We start from the raw sequence: 14,289 nt of genomic DNA, 5'->3' as shown, positions 1-14,289 counted from the left end.
ACTAATTTTAATTACAAATCAATCCCATATATTTTATTTAATTATAAAAATAATTTTTTATTTTATAAATTATTATTTTATCAATTATCAATTATATTTATTAACGATCAAATACAAAAATAACAACCAATTATATCCTCCATTCATCCTAATAATTCCAATTGATTAAAAAATTAACTTTGATCTCGTTACGTTCGTCCATGGCTTCCAAATCGTGTTTCCTTGAAATTCAATCAATTGGTTTTTCAAAACAATCGATTGAATGATAACTCAATCGATTAGTTTACACTATATCACAAAACAATCGATTGAAAGTTGTAAGTTAGAATGGTAAAAAGCTTATACCAATCGATTGTTTATACTTTCCAATCGAATGAATGCCTCAAAACAATTGATTGTTGTTGTTACTCAATCGATTGAATTCACGAAAACAACATGGATTTGCCAAATACAATCGATTGGAAAGTGATGACATTGAAGTTTTAGCCAAATTCAATCGATTGGTAATGTAATCCAATCGATTGGAAGGTGATGAAGTTGAATGTTTTGCCAATTTTAATCGATTGGTAATGGTACATAAAATTTATAAAACGTCAATGATATTTTTTTTAAATTAATTTATAAAATTTTTTAGATTTGTGTCTTATGAAAAGTAAAAAAAAAATTATAGTAGAGTAAAACTTAGCTGAAACCAAATAACATAGTGCACATCTTTGATCAATATTAAAAAAAAAATTAGCCTAATTATGTACATAAAATCCTAAAAAATACAGTTTTATCTTTTTTAATTAAGTTAGCTTTAAAATACCAATAATACTTTTTCATGTGCTGCTTTTAATCTAAAATCCTAGAAAAAAAATAGATTTAAAATATTATAATGTTATTATATTGACACAACACTTTATTTTTGTATGATAAATATAAGTACATTTTTATATAAAGTATTTAATTAATATAAAAATGTTCTCCTATTATAAAAAAATATTTAAAAATTCATGTTGTTTTCGTGAATTCAATCGATTGTTTTGATTCATTCATTCGATTGGAAAGTATAAACAATCGATTGGTATAAGCTTTTTACCATTCTATCTTATAACTTTCAATCGATTGTTTTGTGATATAGTGTAAACCAATCGATTGAGTTATCATTCAATCGATTGTTTTGAAAAACCAATCGATTGAATTTCAAGGAAACACGATTTGGAACCCATGGACGAACGTAACGAGATCAAAGTTAATTTTTTAATCAATTGGAATTATTAGGATGAATGGAGGATATAATTGGTTGTTATTTTTGCATTTGATTATTAATAAATATAATAGATAATTGATAAAATAATAATTTATAAAATAAAAAACTATTTTTATAATTAAATAAAATATATGGAGTTGATTTGTAATTAAAATTAGTTCAAGGACTACGTAGCAATTGATAAAAAAACTCTAAAAATATGTTTTCTACTTAGATCACTAAGTGGTCCAAAGGTTCTTAGAACACCGAATCCTGTGCCAAGTTGTTTACCCAAACTAGATTTTAATCTATAGATTTGGTTTGGTTCGATTCAGGCTTTTGGGTCAGAATCGAAAATCGAACTAAACCAAATAAAAAACTGCAAAATTTTATTTTTTCGATTTTCGGTTTGTTTGGTTATTATTTTTTCAGTTCGATTGTTCGATTTTGTTTGGATTGAATTAATTTTAAACACTCCTATACATGAGAGTGCAAACAAAATAACTAAAGAAAAATAAAATAGTAAAATAAAAAATAAAAAAAGTGTTTAGAAATTATAATTTTCAATTTTTCTAAATATTCTATTAATATGCACCCCTCTTTCTTTTTTTTTTTAAAAAAAGAAATTTTAGCTCACGTTATTTGAAAAGTTTTTTCTTTGATTTGACAGATTGAAAATGTTAATTTAGTGTTTGTTTGAGCGCTGTTATTTTGATAAAAAAATATCTTTTTTAGTTTTTAGTGTGTTTGACAAATTTCTAGTAGTAAAAGTAAAAATACTAGAAAAATAAGAGAAACATCTTTTTTGAGAAGTTATAATTTACATCTTTTTTAAAAGATATTTTTTCTTTAAAAAAAGATGTTTTTCATGTAATAAATAAACAAAAAAGTACTTTTATATTATTATACCCAAACATAATTGATAAATAAAAAGATCTTTTTGCATAAAATACCCAAACATAAAATTACTTTTACTTTTCTATAAGATCTTTTAAAAAAAATAACTCGAAAAAAGATATTTTTTTAGAAACTCATCCAAACAAGCTCTTAATTTTTTTTTTTTTTTAATAAATCGGTCCAATAGATTCAATCTGTTTTGACATTTTTAGTCTTAATTCTTAATTTTTATTTTCCAAATTTTAGTTCAACCAAGCCGAATCCAACCTTTGATCTTAACCGTGGTTTTAAAAGTTGGATCGAATCGACCGATTGAACCGGTCTAAATGTGACAGTGCAAACGGTTTGGTTCTCAAATCTCAATTCATCACCGTTCATCAGAAAATCAGATGCAAACTGCTGAACCTCCCGGTTGGACCGCCCGGTTGGATCAAAACCGGAACCGGCCGTTTGGCTGAATTTCGGTAAAATTCGAAGCACAAAAAAAAAAAAAAACACGAACGCGTGTATCCCTCTTTCGTTCTTTTACTTCCTTCGTTATTCAGTATTCACTAATCAAAGAAAGAAAAAAGTGAAAACCCTGGCTAGCCTCCACCACCGCCGAACGGAGTGAGCCACTGCCGCCGTCCGTGGTTTTCCGAGGCTTCTCTTTTCGTCCTGTCGGCGTTCTCCAAGTCCAACCCCCTGTTCGCTCTCTTCTTCCTCGCTCGGCGTCCATCGTCTTCGTCCTGCTCGCCGTCGTCTCGTCGCTCTCAACCGCTCTCCGTCGTCCTGCTCTCCGTCGCGCTCAACCCCTCTCGAAGGTCAGTGGCAGTGCTCACTTGTTCTTCGTTTTTCTTTTTATTCTCTGTTCTGAAATCACTGAATGATTACAGGGGTTTTGTGTTTTTGTTGTGTTTTTGACTTTTTGTTGAATGATTATTTGATTTCTGGCTCTGCTGTGCTGCTGCCGTTTTGTGTTTTTGTTAAATGATTATTTGATTATTGATTAGCTATGGTTCTGCTGTGCTGCTGCTGTTTTGTGTTTTGTTAAATGATTATTTGTTTTCTGATTTTGTTATAATTTTGTCTGATTTAGGTTAGAAGAATCAAATTTCTGAATTCTGATATATGGATGTTGATCCATATGATCATGTTTTAGGAATAAATATTAATTAAATTAATCCTTAATTCAATGTTCAGTATATGAGATTCACAGTTCAAATTGTATGTGCTTTCAGTTGGAAAAGTACAAGAAATCTATTTTGATGCCCAAAACCATGGTAATGACATGAGTTTAATTTTGCTTCCTGCTACAGATGATTGATGATCAAGATCTTGGTTTCTTTGCCAATTTCCTTGGCATCTTCATCTTTGTACTGGTGATAGCTTACCATTTTGTTATGGCTGATCCAAAGTATGAAAGAAACTAGGGTACTATGTGGTTGTGATTTTCATGTTGTAGACTTACTATTTTTCTAATGGAAGTTAAGTTGATATAGAAAGGAACTTCATTTTGAGCATGTGATGTGAGTTTACTGCTGTATCTTATCAAAGACTTCGTTGACACTAGATGAATATTTTGTTCAGAAACCACTTTGAATGATTATTGATTAGCTCTGCTCACTGCTGCCGTGCTCGTTCTTCTCTGCTCACTGCTAGTACTCTGAATGTCACTACATTTTGTGCTTTTGGTATTGTTTTTAATCCAATGAAGGAATAGATGAATTGAATTAACTCGATTAACTAGATGAGTAGATGATCGTTTTTTCTTATTGTTTGGTTAATTCAATGTTTTTTTTTAAAGTTTTTTGTGACTATCTTAATGAGTTCAATAGTGATATAATGACTAATGAATGATAAATTGTTAAATAATTGATGAGATCAAATGTTATATTAGATTTTGGTTGATGAAGTTTAAAGTTTATATTAGACTATAATTATGTTTTAGGGTATTTATTTGTAATTTATTTATTATTTTATTATAAAATAATTTTTCTGGTAAGACCACGGTTGAACTGGTTGGACCAGTGAACCAATAACTAAAACGGTTTGATAACCTGTCCAATTTTTAAAACCTTGATCTTAACTCAATTAAGTGGTTTAGCCAGATTAATTTTTTTTTTTTGTTTAAGATTTGATTAGGCCGAAATGATGCGTAGATAATATGTGGCCCTTAAGGTGGAGAGCAATTTTACCTAATTAGAATTTAGATCAAAGCTCTAGATTATTAGCTTAAAATCATACCTTTAAACTACAAATAATTGACCAAAGATAAAATTTATCTATTATCTCTCTAATGGAACCTGTAAATTTTCAGCAGATTAAATTAGATGACCGGACAGTGTAAACATTTTAAAATCAACTTTAAATTAAAAAATTATCTAATAAATTGTGATTCTTACACCAGAACCGGCTGACTGAACCGGGCCGGCCTGGTTGAGAACAATTACGTAGTCTGGTAGGGTGGTAGGGTTTATGCCACAGCATGCCAGCCGTCCTTCTTCCCCTTCTTTCTTACTTCATTGGCAGCTCTCCTCCGGCCTCCACCAACTTTCCAGCTTCTCATTTGAGTTATCTCCTTCGCTGCTCGACTACTTCATAGCTCCATCGCAGCTTCGCATCTCCGCCTCCTAAGTTTTGTTGTTGTCTCCTTGTCGGGGTTCCATTGCTCTCTCTTGCTGCTCTCACTGGTATCCCCTCTTGCTCTTGATGCTGCCCTGCCTGCAGGTTTCCCTCTGTATTTTTTTTTTATTTTTTGGCAGTAGGACCTGATAATATTCCGATTGAGGTTTGGAAGGGTCTTGGAGAAAAATGCATCAACTGGTTAACCAAGCTTTTTAATGAGATTTTAAGGTCAAAGAAGATGCCTGATGAGTGGAGAAAGAGCACCTTGGTACCTATCTACAAGAATAAGGGGGATATACAAAGTTGCGGAAATTATAGAGGGATTAAGCTTATGAGTCATACTATGAAGTTATGGGAAAGGGTGATAGAACGGAGGTTGAGAAAAGAGACACAAGTAACAGAGAACCAATTTGGATTTATGCCAGACAGATCTACCACTGAAGCAATATACCTATTAAGAAGGATGATGGAGATGTATCGTAGTAATAAAAGGAATCTACATATGGTGTTTATTGATTTGGAAAAAGCGTATGATAGGGTACCAAGGGAGGTCCTATGAAAGGTTTTAGAAAAGAGGAGAGTAAGGATCGCATATATTCAGGCAATTAAAGACATGTATGATGGGGTCACAATTAGTGTGAAGACTCAAAGTGGTGTGACAGAGGAATTCCCTATTGGTATAGGACTGCACCACGGATCATCCTTAAGTCCATACCTTTTTACATTAGTCTTGGAAGTACTCACAGAGTACATCCAAGAGCCTGTGCCATGGTGCATGCTTTTTGCCGATGATATCATCTTTATGGGAAAGTCAAGGGAAGACCTAAACAAGAAGTTGGAGTTATGGAGAGAAGCTTTAGAAGTGTATGATCTGCGTATAAGCCATAGCAAAACGGAATATATGGAATATAAGTTCAGTTTGAGAAGGGAAAATCCCAATATAGAGGTGAAGATTGGAGAAAACATCATACGAAAAGTTAGAAGTTTTAAGTATCTTGGGTGCATCATACAGGATAATGGAGAGATTGAACAGTATGTAAATCATAGGATCCAAGCAGGTTGGTCAAAATGGCGGAGTGCATCTGGTTTTATATGCGACAAAAAAGTGCCTCTAAAACTTAAAGGTAAATTCTATCGCACCGCTATAAGATCGGCTATGCTGTATGGTACGGAGTGTTGGGCGGCTAAAGGAGAGCACGAACATAAGCTGAGTGTGACAGAGATGAAGATGTTGATATGGATGAGTGGTCATACGCGATTGGATAAAATAAGGAATGAAGATATAAGGGAGAGAGTTGGAGTAGCACCCATTATGGAAAAGATGGTTGAATCGCGTCTCAGGTGGTTTGGATATGTGAGAAGAAGACCGATAGAACATCTAGTCAAGAGGGTGGATGAGATGGAAGATGGACAAAGGGCGAAAGGTAGAGGAAGACCTAAAAAGACCATCCATGAGGTGGTCAAACGAGATCTACATGTAAACGGTCTCTCTGTAGACATGATACATGACAGAGCACAATGACGTCATTTGATTCATGTAGCCAACCCCATTTAGTGGGACAAGGCTTTGTTGTTGTTGTTGATCTTAACTGAAAAGAAATATTGAATATATTTTAATGGTTGTTTATATATGCTCAAGAAGATATATTTTAGAGAGATATTGATTTCTCTCTGATTGATTTATTTGTTATGCTTCATTGCTTATTGTGTGCAAATAATTTGTACTTCTTACTGCTTACTAGTGCTCAGTAATGTTTAACTGTTTACGTAGTTTATGATCTTGGCTTGATTATGGTTCTGGTATGATTGTTCTTTATTGTTGTGTTGGTTACCAATTTTGTTCTTTATTTTTCTTGACTGCCTACTAGTTCTATTGCACCACAAATTAATGGTCATTATGCTTTAATTTTAGACTTATATAATTAGTGACTATTATGCTTTAATTCCAACCTTTGGCATCTACTTGCTATATGTTTTCTAGGTGAATTTTCCCATGTTATGGAATAGTTGCTGTTGGAGATTTCGAGGTTCCAGACTTTGGCGTAGGATTAAATGCTTGGGATTTTGCCATCTTAATTTTTTTTTTTTAGTTTAGGCATCATCTTCCAGACCCGATATAAACCCGATCTAGACCTGGTCTTATTGTGATCTGAAAAGGATGAGATTTGTTCGGCTTTTGGTAAGAATCTAAAAAATTGTCCAGTCAAAATTTAGGGCTGGGTCTGGATCATAGTGCATACATTCTGGTATGAGAACGGGTAGGCCTATGTGGTACACCACACGTAACATATTTTGTGAAAAGTATACTTATGGAATTTCGGTAAATATGAGTTGTGAATTGGTATGCGGTGCGTCACCTAATTGGTGAATTCATGTAACTGTGGTCTGGATTAAAGCAAACTTGGTTTCACCCAGCCTATACACACCCTTGGATCCCTTAATTTGACTGGTCTCATGTCTGGTCCAGTTCTTTGAACCTCGAATACAATAATAAAAGTGAATTTTTGTTAATCAAAAGAAATAAAACATTATTTTTAGATAACTGGAAAAATTAGGGTTGTAGGCAACATGAATCTAAACAGTTTTGGGACTGTTTGGTGAATATCAAGACATAGAGCACCGGTTCATTTTGTAAATGTTTTTATGGGACCATATATCTAAAGTCTAAACCCCTTTTTCCTTTTCTTCCCTTCTTGTTCTATAGCCCAAACGAGCATCCCTGATGCTCCTGCCACTGCTTGCCACCACTGTTGTTGTTTTTCAGTTTTTAAACCTTTCAATGTTTCACTCTTGTTCCCAAGGTACACACATTGTTGCATTTTTTATTTATTCGTTTGTTTGTTTGTTTTCTAAAGAGTCTTTAATACCAATTTCATCATGAAGTGATATCTTTTTTCCTACTTATTTTGTTAGGATGGTTACTGAAGGAACTGAAGGACCTAAGTTTTCAGCAGATATGGCAACTCGCAAAATTAATGTGCAGAAGTTTGCAGAATCTAGAGCCTATGAGCTTGAGAGTCTTCAATCTGTTATAGCTGACAGAGTAAAGGGTGGTTATAGGAGTCAGAAACAAGAGAAGACGAACAAGTTCTTTTAATAGCAAAGCTGGGACAAGAAGAAAGAGGCAAAAGCTGGGAACAGGACATAATAAAACTTGTGGTGTTGAATTACTTTTAGGAAAGGATGAGATAAAGAAGCTTCCAAGTCGGCGCATGCGCCGGAGATATGAACTTAAGATGAACTTTGATAGTGGGTTTTCTACTTCTGGCGATGGAATCAAGAGGCTCAGAACTCATGTTTGGCATACTAAGCGGTATACCATGACAAAACTCTGGGGCTACTACCTTCCTCTAGCACTTCAAGGAAGGTAGGTCATTTATGATGATGCTCCAATGTTGGAACTTGGAAGCTTGTTCGTTTCCTGTTATACTGGTGTCTTTCACTTTTAAGCAAACATTTATTTATTTATTTTTTTCAGAATACAAGTTCAGTTCTTAAAAAGCTGTCTGTTAATGTCATGTTTGACATCAAATCATTCCTTGTTAGGACTAATTTGATGTCGACAAAAGACACTAATGGACCAATTTTATCTCAGAAATTGACATTGGTGGTCAATTTGGTAAATCCATGCTGCGCAGTCAAAGTAATTTACTTTTCCATCTCGCTTTTTCCTTTCTTTGGTGCTACCTTTTTATTTCCAAGGGATAGAGTTGGGATGTATAATCCCATTATTTTGGAGGATGCCCGGGAAAAACTGCTAGGCAAATTCAGGATCAAATGTTGGAACCTCATGGGTAAGGGTAATGGAATTGATAGAGAAATTCATAGACCTAGGTAGGATAGGAGAATGGATAAAGGGAATAGAGATGATGATAGAGATCATACTGAGAAAGAGAAGAATTCTGTACGGGTACAACTATTATTTGAACGAAGTTATAAAAATGCGATCTTTGTTGTCTACTAGAACAAACACTAATACCTTTTAATTTTTTTCGTCCCGCATGGGTGTTAACAGTTTGTTAAGGAATTGGAGTTTTGGGAACCTATTTCCTTACATACAAGGTTCGTGTCCATATTTTCCAGAGGAAAAGGTTCAAGGGCAGTCCTGAAAAGGCTCAAACGAGGGGTGGTTGTGCATGATGCAAGCTATTACACTGCTGTCCAAGTGGAAGGTCCTGAGGTATGTATATATATGTATATATTATAGGAAGAGTTTCAAGTGTACCTAAAACACTGGTGTTCCAGTTGTTTTAACCATTGATCTCAATTATAAAAAATATATATTAATTGAAATCAACGGTTAAAATTACTGGAACATTGGTGTTCCAGGTACACTTGAAACTTTTCTTATATTATATAAACTTATCTCATTTTAGATTTAAAGAATAGTTTTTGTCTAACTTCGTATTTATATTTGCATAAATACGATAAATTGCTGTTATAATCATGATTATGGTTACATGGCTATTAGCATCGTTGTGAAAAATTTTCTGTAAGATGTGAACAATGCGTCCACAATTGCAGTTTTAGAAATGTTGAACAGCGACATTGTGGCAGCAACTTAAGCCTTGATTCTATATCCAACATTTCACTCAAACTTTTGATTGTAAAATCTTCAATTTCATGCATGAAGTACAGAAACAGTTGCAGGTTCATGGCCCCCAGACAAATAATGGTTTAGTTACTTTTACTTTTGTTTCCTGCTGATTCTTTTCTTCAGGAATCATTAGCTTCTATCTTCTCAAGATTTGGATGAATCAGTATGGGGTACCACTTGTGGAATGGCAATGGTCAGTTCATCCTATTGCTGATTCTGGTATTAGCTATGTTGATTTAGGGTATGCTATCAACCCAAAATTGAATCTTGTTTCTGTTTCGTGATGACAGCTATATCAAGTCGAAGTACCAGTTTCTCAGCCAATTGGCCCTGTGACCTATATGTGGCGGCCAACATTCCAACAAAATATTAGTAGAGAGCATGATATCAGTGATTAATTAATGAAACATGATGTTGATTCAGCTGAAAGCCCAGATAGAATGAAACACGGTGCTTCATTTAGACAGCTTTGGGTGTGGATACATGCTTCTGCCTTTGAAGAAGGATATGATAGTCTAAAATTTGCATGTCAGAAAGAGGTTCAGTTTCTTCTTTTACTCCTCCCATGGACATCAGATGTTCTCTATTTTTCTTACTTTAATTTTGTAAATTGTATCTTCATATAGATGAAACAGGGAGCAGTGCAGTGAAATCCATTGGTTCTCGTAAATAGTTGTTTGCTATGTTTTGTTTCATTAAGAGGCGAGACACGCACAGCAGTAGGTTGTTGCTTTGGAAAGTGGAGGTCACACTTTTCACATTCTAGAAACAGCCTTTCCAGATGCATATGTCCCCATCAGGTGGGAGCCATGTATGTTGGGCCAATTATTTTTCCCTTTATTTTTCATTTTTTGTTCCCTTGTTTCCTATTCAAATTCCTTCTTGTTAATGTCCTTGACACCTTATTCCCGTTATGAGCATAGTCGGGGCATAGACAAAATCTGGACTTACTTAAGCTCTAAGATACATGTGTTGGTAGTTTTTCATGGTCATTCTTTATCTTCTGTCTTCCATGCATAATTCTCCTATTCAATCCTTTTACATTACACAAGGCTCCACTTTCTCTTGGGACTTCCATTTCTTTCGTAGCCTTAATGATAGGGTATCCGTGGAACTTCTGATGGTTTTCTTTGTCACCTATCCCTGATAAAAGGATTTGGTCTATTGAAAACTCTGTTAGTCTTAGTTGTAAATCTTTCTTCCAATTCTCGTTCCTCCAATACAACTTCCTTCTACCTGGATAAACTTATTTGAAAATCCAAAGCGGCTTCTAAGGTCAAATCTTTTATATGGACAGCTGTGCTTAACATCTTGTAGGTTCGAAGGCCAGATAAGGCTCTCTCCCTTGATATGTGGGGCAAATTCAGACAAATTCACCTCTGTTTTTGCATTGCCCAATGCTGTTTTCTTATGGAACAGTTTGTTTAGCATCTAAGGAATGTTGGGTGTGCCCTATAACACTTGATAAATTTCTAGTGACTAGATTTGTTGGGCTTGGTGCTAGAAACGAGTAAAAATTTTATATGGAGCTGTGCAATTTACGCCACTGTTTGGACTATTTGGTTGGAGCATAATAATGCATTTTTTAATGATAGATTTTCTGACAAACATTTCGTATGGGATTGGATGCATAGCATCTATTTGATGTAAAGCTCATGATCTTTTTAGAGGACTTACCCCCTTAGACATTTTGAGAGATTGGAAAGCTATGCTTTTACAAACATATATTGTCATTCAGTATGGATATTTTTGTCCGAGATTTTAAAATTTATGATCATTCTGTCTGATTGGCTCTTAGTGTGAAATATTTTAAAATAGTGTTATAAAGATGAAAATTCTCGTCGATTGACACACTAAGTTTGTTGTTATATGTTCTTTACCATGGTTTTGATTTCGCTCATGATGTCGCAGAACTTTGCAAATTGGTATTTAAGCTGACTTGTAATTTCTTCTTGTTCAGATTGTGTGTTTTGCTGTTTAATTTCTCGTTGTTTAGATTGTGTGTTTTGCTGTTTATTATTGTTCAGATGGAAAAGACAGGCATCTCAATTAATTGCTTTTCGCTTGAGGGTGAACTTGCAAAGTTGGAGGTAATCGGATCAGGAGCGATTCAAATTCTTCAAAAGATGTTGCATCCTGTTACAAGGTTAGTTATTGTTTAATTTCGTCGATTTAATTCATGAATGATTTCGACTGGTTTTTTATACATTCTGGCTTTTCAGTATTTCAGATAATCATCGTCTATGGGAACATGTGCCTACACAAGACAGCGTTTCTCAGAAGACAAGTTCATCCATATCAGACAATAAGGATAAGTTTTCTTCTGTTGCAATTTTGTCACTTAATGTTAAGGATCCTCGACAATTGTGTGGGAAAGGAACCATTTCATCAGTGGAGCCAAGTTCTGCTGAGGTAGTTAATGGCGCACAAGAAACTATTCATGAAGAGTTGGAGAAGACTAGTGAATTGGCTTCATCCACATGGTCCAAAATAGAAAACAAGCAGTATCATAATAATGATCTCTGGTATGCTAAATCTAGACGGTTGAGGACCCCATTGGCAGAGAGTGTGATTTGTAATGAGAAACACCACAAACGTTTGACACATTACTGCCTGGATGATGTAGATTCCAGGGAGGCAAACTCTTTGACAGAGGAGCAATGCTCAAGATCTTGCCCTATTTTGCTTGTAAAACATAATAGGAAGGAATTATTTAGAGGGTAACTTCTTTATTCCTTTTTTGACTTGTGATTATGCATTCTGATGCTTCTTGTCAACTATCAGGTATTACCAGTATTCTCTAAACTCTTACCTGATATTTGTGATAACTGCTTTAAGATATATAAGTAGGGGAAAAATAAAAAGGTATCATAAATTAAATGTCAGTGGCAACACACTAATAAAATACTAACTGTATCTGGTTATCTTCTAGGTGTTCTATCACACTTCCCTTAAGTTGGGTAAAGGCCTTCTGGATTCCACTCATCTCCTATGGAGCACATGCAATCGATTTGCAAGAGATGCATTGGATTGCACATGAAGTAATAGTTACACCCTTCAAGACATGCAAAAAAATATTGGGGATTTTTTTCTTAAAAAAAAAAGCCTTTTTTGGTATTAGTTATTAGATTTTTCATGAAAACTTTTTCTTTATGCAGATGGGATTGCCAGCTTTCCCTTCTGATTTCCCAGATTGTAAGGCATACTCATGCTGCATGTCAGCTAAAGCTGCTGCATTTGATAAAAAAGCCAAGTTACATCCTCCATCCAAAAGGCCTATGAGAGTTCCCATCTTGCCTCCATGGGGTATTATTATTCATAGTACTCTCAACAGAAAAATTAATGCAGTAGAAACTACTGATGTTTCAACATTGGAAGATTTAGCTGATCCGAATTCATTGCCAAAAAAGATTTGACTCTGAGAATAGCTTGTTTGATGGAACTGTGGCAAGGACAGGTTCTGTGCTGACTAATTTCCTTAATGAAACCAAAGGTGGCCAATTGTCATTGTTTCCATATGCTGCGGATGGAGATGAGAAAATCACCAAGTTTATAAAGGGTGAAGTAAACATTAATCCGAGCTGCCAAAACTCTTTCTGACCATAGGTTATGTTTTCTAAGAGTTCATCTTCGCCCTTTCAAGAAAGGCCTTTTTGAAGAGGGAGCAGTTATTTGTGCACCACACCCATCTGATACATATTTATTGACTTCATGGTAATTAACATTGTGCATTCCTATTTTAATATGTAATTTTTGTTGTGAATTTGATAAGCAAATGTATCTTGTTGGGGAATAGTAGTATATGACTATATGTTTTATCATAGGAAATAGTATCATTATCTGATATATGTTGCAGCATTGAGAAAAGTGAAGGATTTCAACTGCCACAATCTGCTTTAGAATCATACTTCAAAGAGGAGCATTCCTTCAAAAGATGGGAAATGCATGTACCAGATGATTCAAATGCTAAAGAGTATCATCGGTGGCCTATCGGTTTTGTCACATCAGCTGCCGTACAAGGAAGGTTCTGTAATCTTATCTTTCTCCACTGTAGTCTCCATCCTATTATTCTCTTAAGGCTATGTTTGGATCGTTGTTATTAAGGGGAATGGAATGGAGCCAAAAAGAATTTGATGGGCTGCCATGGTTTGGATTAATAATGTTATGATGGAATGGAAAAGTTAGTAATGGAATCGATTCCATCCTATTCCATTAAAAACTTCATTTGTGGTTCTTCCCAATTCCGGCGGTTTATGATGGAATGATGTTTTATGCAAACAATGGAGTGGAATTTAAACAATTATTCCTTTGGCTCCATTGCATTCCACTCTCACATACCATCAATCCATACCCTAGCTTATGATTGTGTTTGGTAAGTGTTTAAAGACGAAGTAAAAGTTTCTGTCCCTATTCTATCCCAAATTTCGAGTGGACAGAAAACTGGGCAGACTCTGTCCAATGACCTACATTTTGTTTTTGTCTCCTTCAAATATTTTTTGTTTCCGAATGTCGCTGTATTTATGAGCCAGTTGTCAAATGGGGCCTAATATTCTTGAGTATAGAATAAAGCTGCTTACTGGGTTCTATGTCATTGCAGCAAGAGGCTAGTAGCAGGGGGATTTTGTGAGGCAGTTTTACTTGCTAATTTAAGAGAGGAGCAGTGGAAAGAGATGCCGGCGAAGCGGAGGAAGAAGGATATTTACGTGCTTGTCAGGAATTTAAGATCTGTGGCATATCGACTTGCTCTTGCCTCTGTTGTACTGGAGTATCAGGAGAATGACACTAAGTTCATGTAAACTGTCAGTAAGCTTATGTAACATCGAAGAATATAACTTCTCTACATTTGAGCCCTTTTGAAGTATTGAGGATTGTTGGTGATATGATATGAATAGAAAAAGTAAACTATAATTTTTACCTACGAATGAATATGAAAAAAAGAAACTAAAAATTATATCCA

The 14,289-nt window shown here is 34.7% G+C and overlaps 2 protein-coding genes across 4 annotated transcripts; both read left to right on the top strand.

The window, feature by feature from the left end:
• The first annotated feature begins 3,337 nt into the window (after positions 1-3,337).
• On the top strand, positions 3,338-3,731 carry LOC112802503 (dolichyl-diphosphooligosaccharide--protein glycosyltransferase subunit 4C). Its single transcript, XM_072237744.1, has one exon. It carries the CDS (start codon positions 3,427-3,429, stop codon positions 3,538-3,540), a length of 114 nt encoding a protein of 37 aa, XP_072093845.1. The 5' UTR covers positions 3,338-3,426; the 3' UTR covers positions 3,541-3,731.
• A 4,164-nt stretch (positions 3,732-7,895) lies between these two features.
• Positions 7,896-14,289, top strand: LOC112802502 (ribonucleases P/MRP protein subunit POP1). Of its 3 annotated transcripts, none has more exons than XM_072237742.1 (11): positions 7,896-8,102; positions 8,751-8,915; positions 9,456-9,525; positions 9,623-9,871; positions 9,959-10,132; positions 11,360-11,478; positions 11,555-12,052; positions 12,265-12,373; positions 12,491-13,046; positions 13,189-13,356; positions 13,930-14,289. In XM_072237742.1, the coding sequence occupies exons 6-9, from the start codon at positions 11,360-11,362 to the stop codon at positions 12,746-12,748; spliced, it is 984 nt and encodes a 327-aa protein (XP_072093843.1). In that variant the 5' UTR covers positions 7,896-8,102; positions 8,751-8,915; positions 9,456-9,525; positions 9,623-9,871; positions 9,959-10,132; the 3' UTR covers positions 12,749-13,046; positions 13,189-13,356; positions 13,930-14,289. The 3 variants fall into 3 exon arrangements, with proteins under 3 accessions (XP_072093843.1, XP_072093842.1, XP_025701531.1); XM_072237741.1 differs by having other exon boundaries at positions 9,959-10,143; XM_025845746.3 differs by lacking the exon at positions 9,959-10,132.

This window comes from Arachis hypogaea, chromosome 5 (assembly GCF_003086295.3).
Source record: "Arachis hypogaea cultivar Tifrunner chromosome 5, arahy.Tifrunner.gnm2.J5K5, whole genome shotgun sequence".
Lineage (NCBI taxonomy): Eukaryota > Viridiplantae > Streptophyta > Magnoliopsida > Fabales > Fabaceae > Arachis > Arachis hypogaea.
Note: the sequence above shows the minus strand (reverse complement) of the source record. Positions and strands in the feature narration are given on the sequence as shown.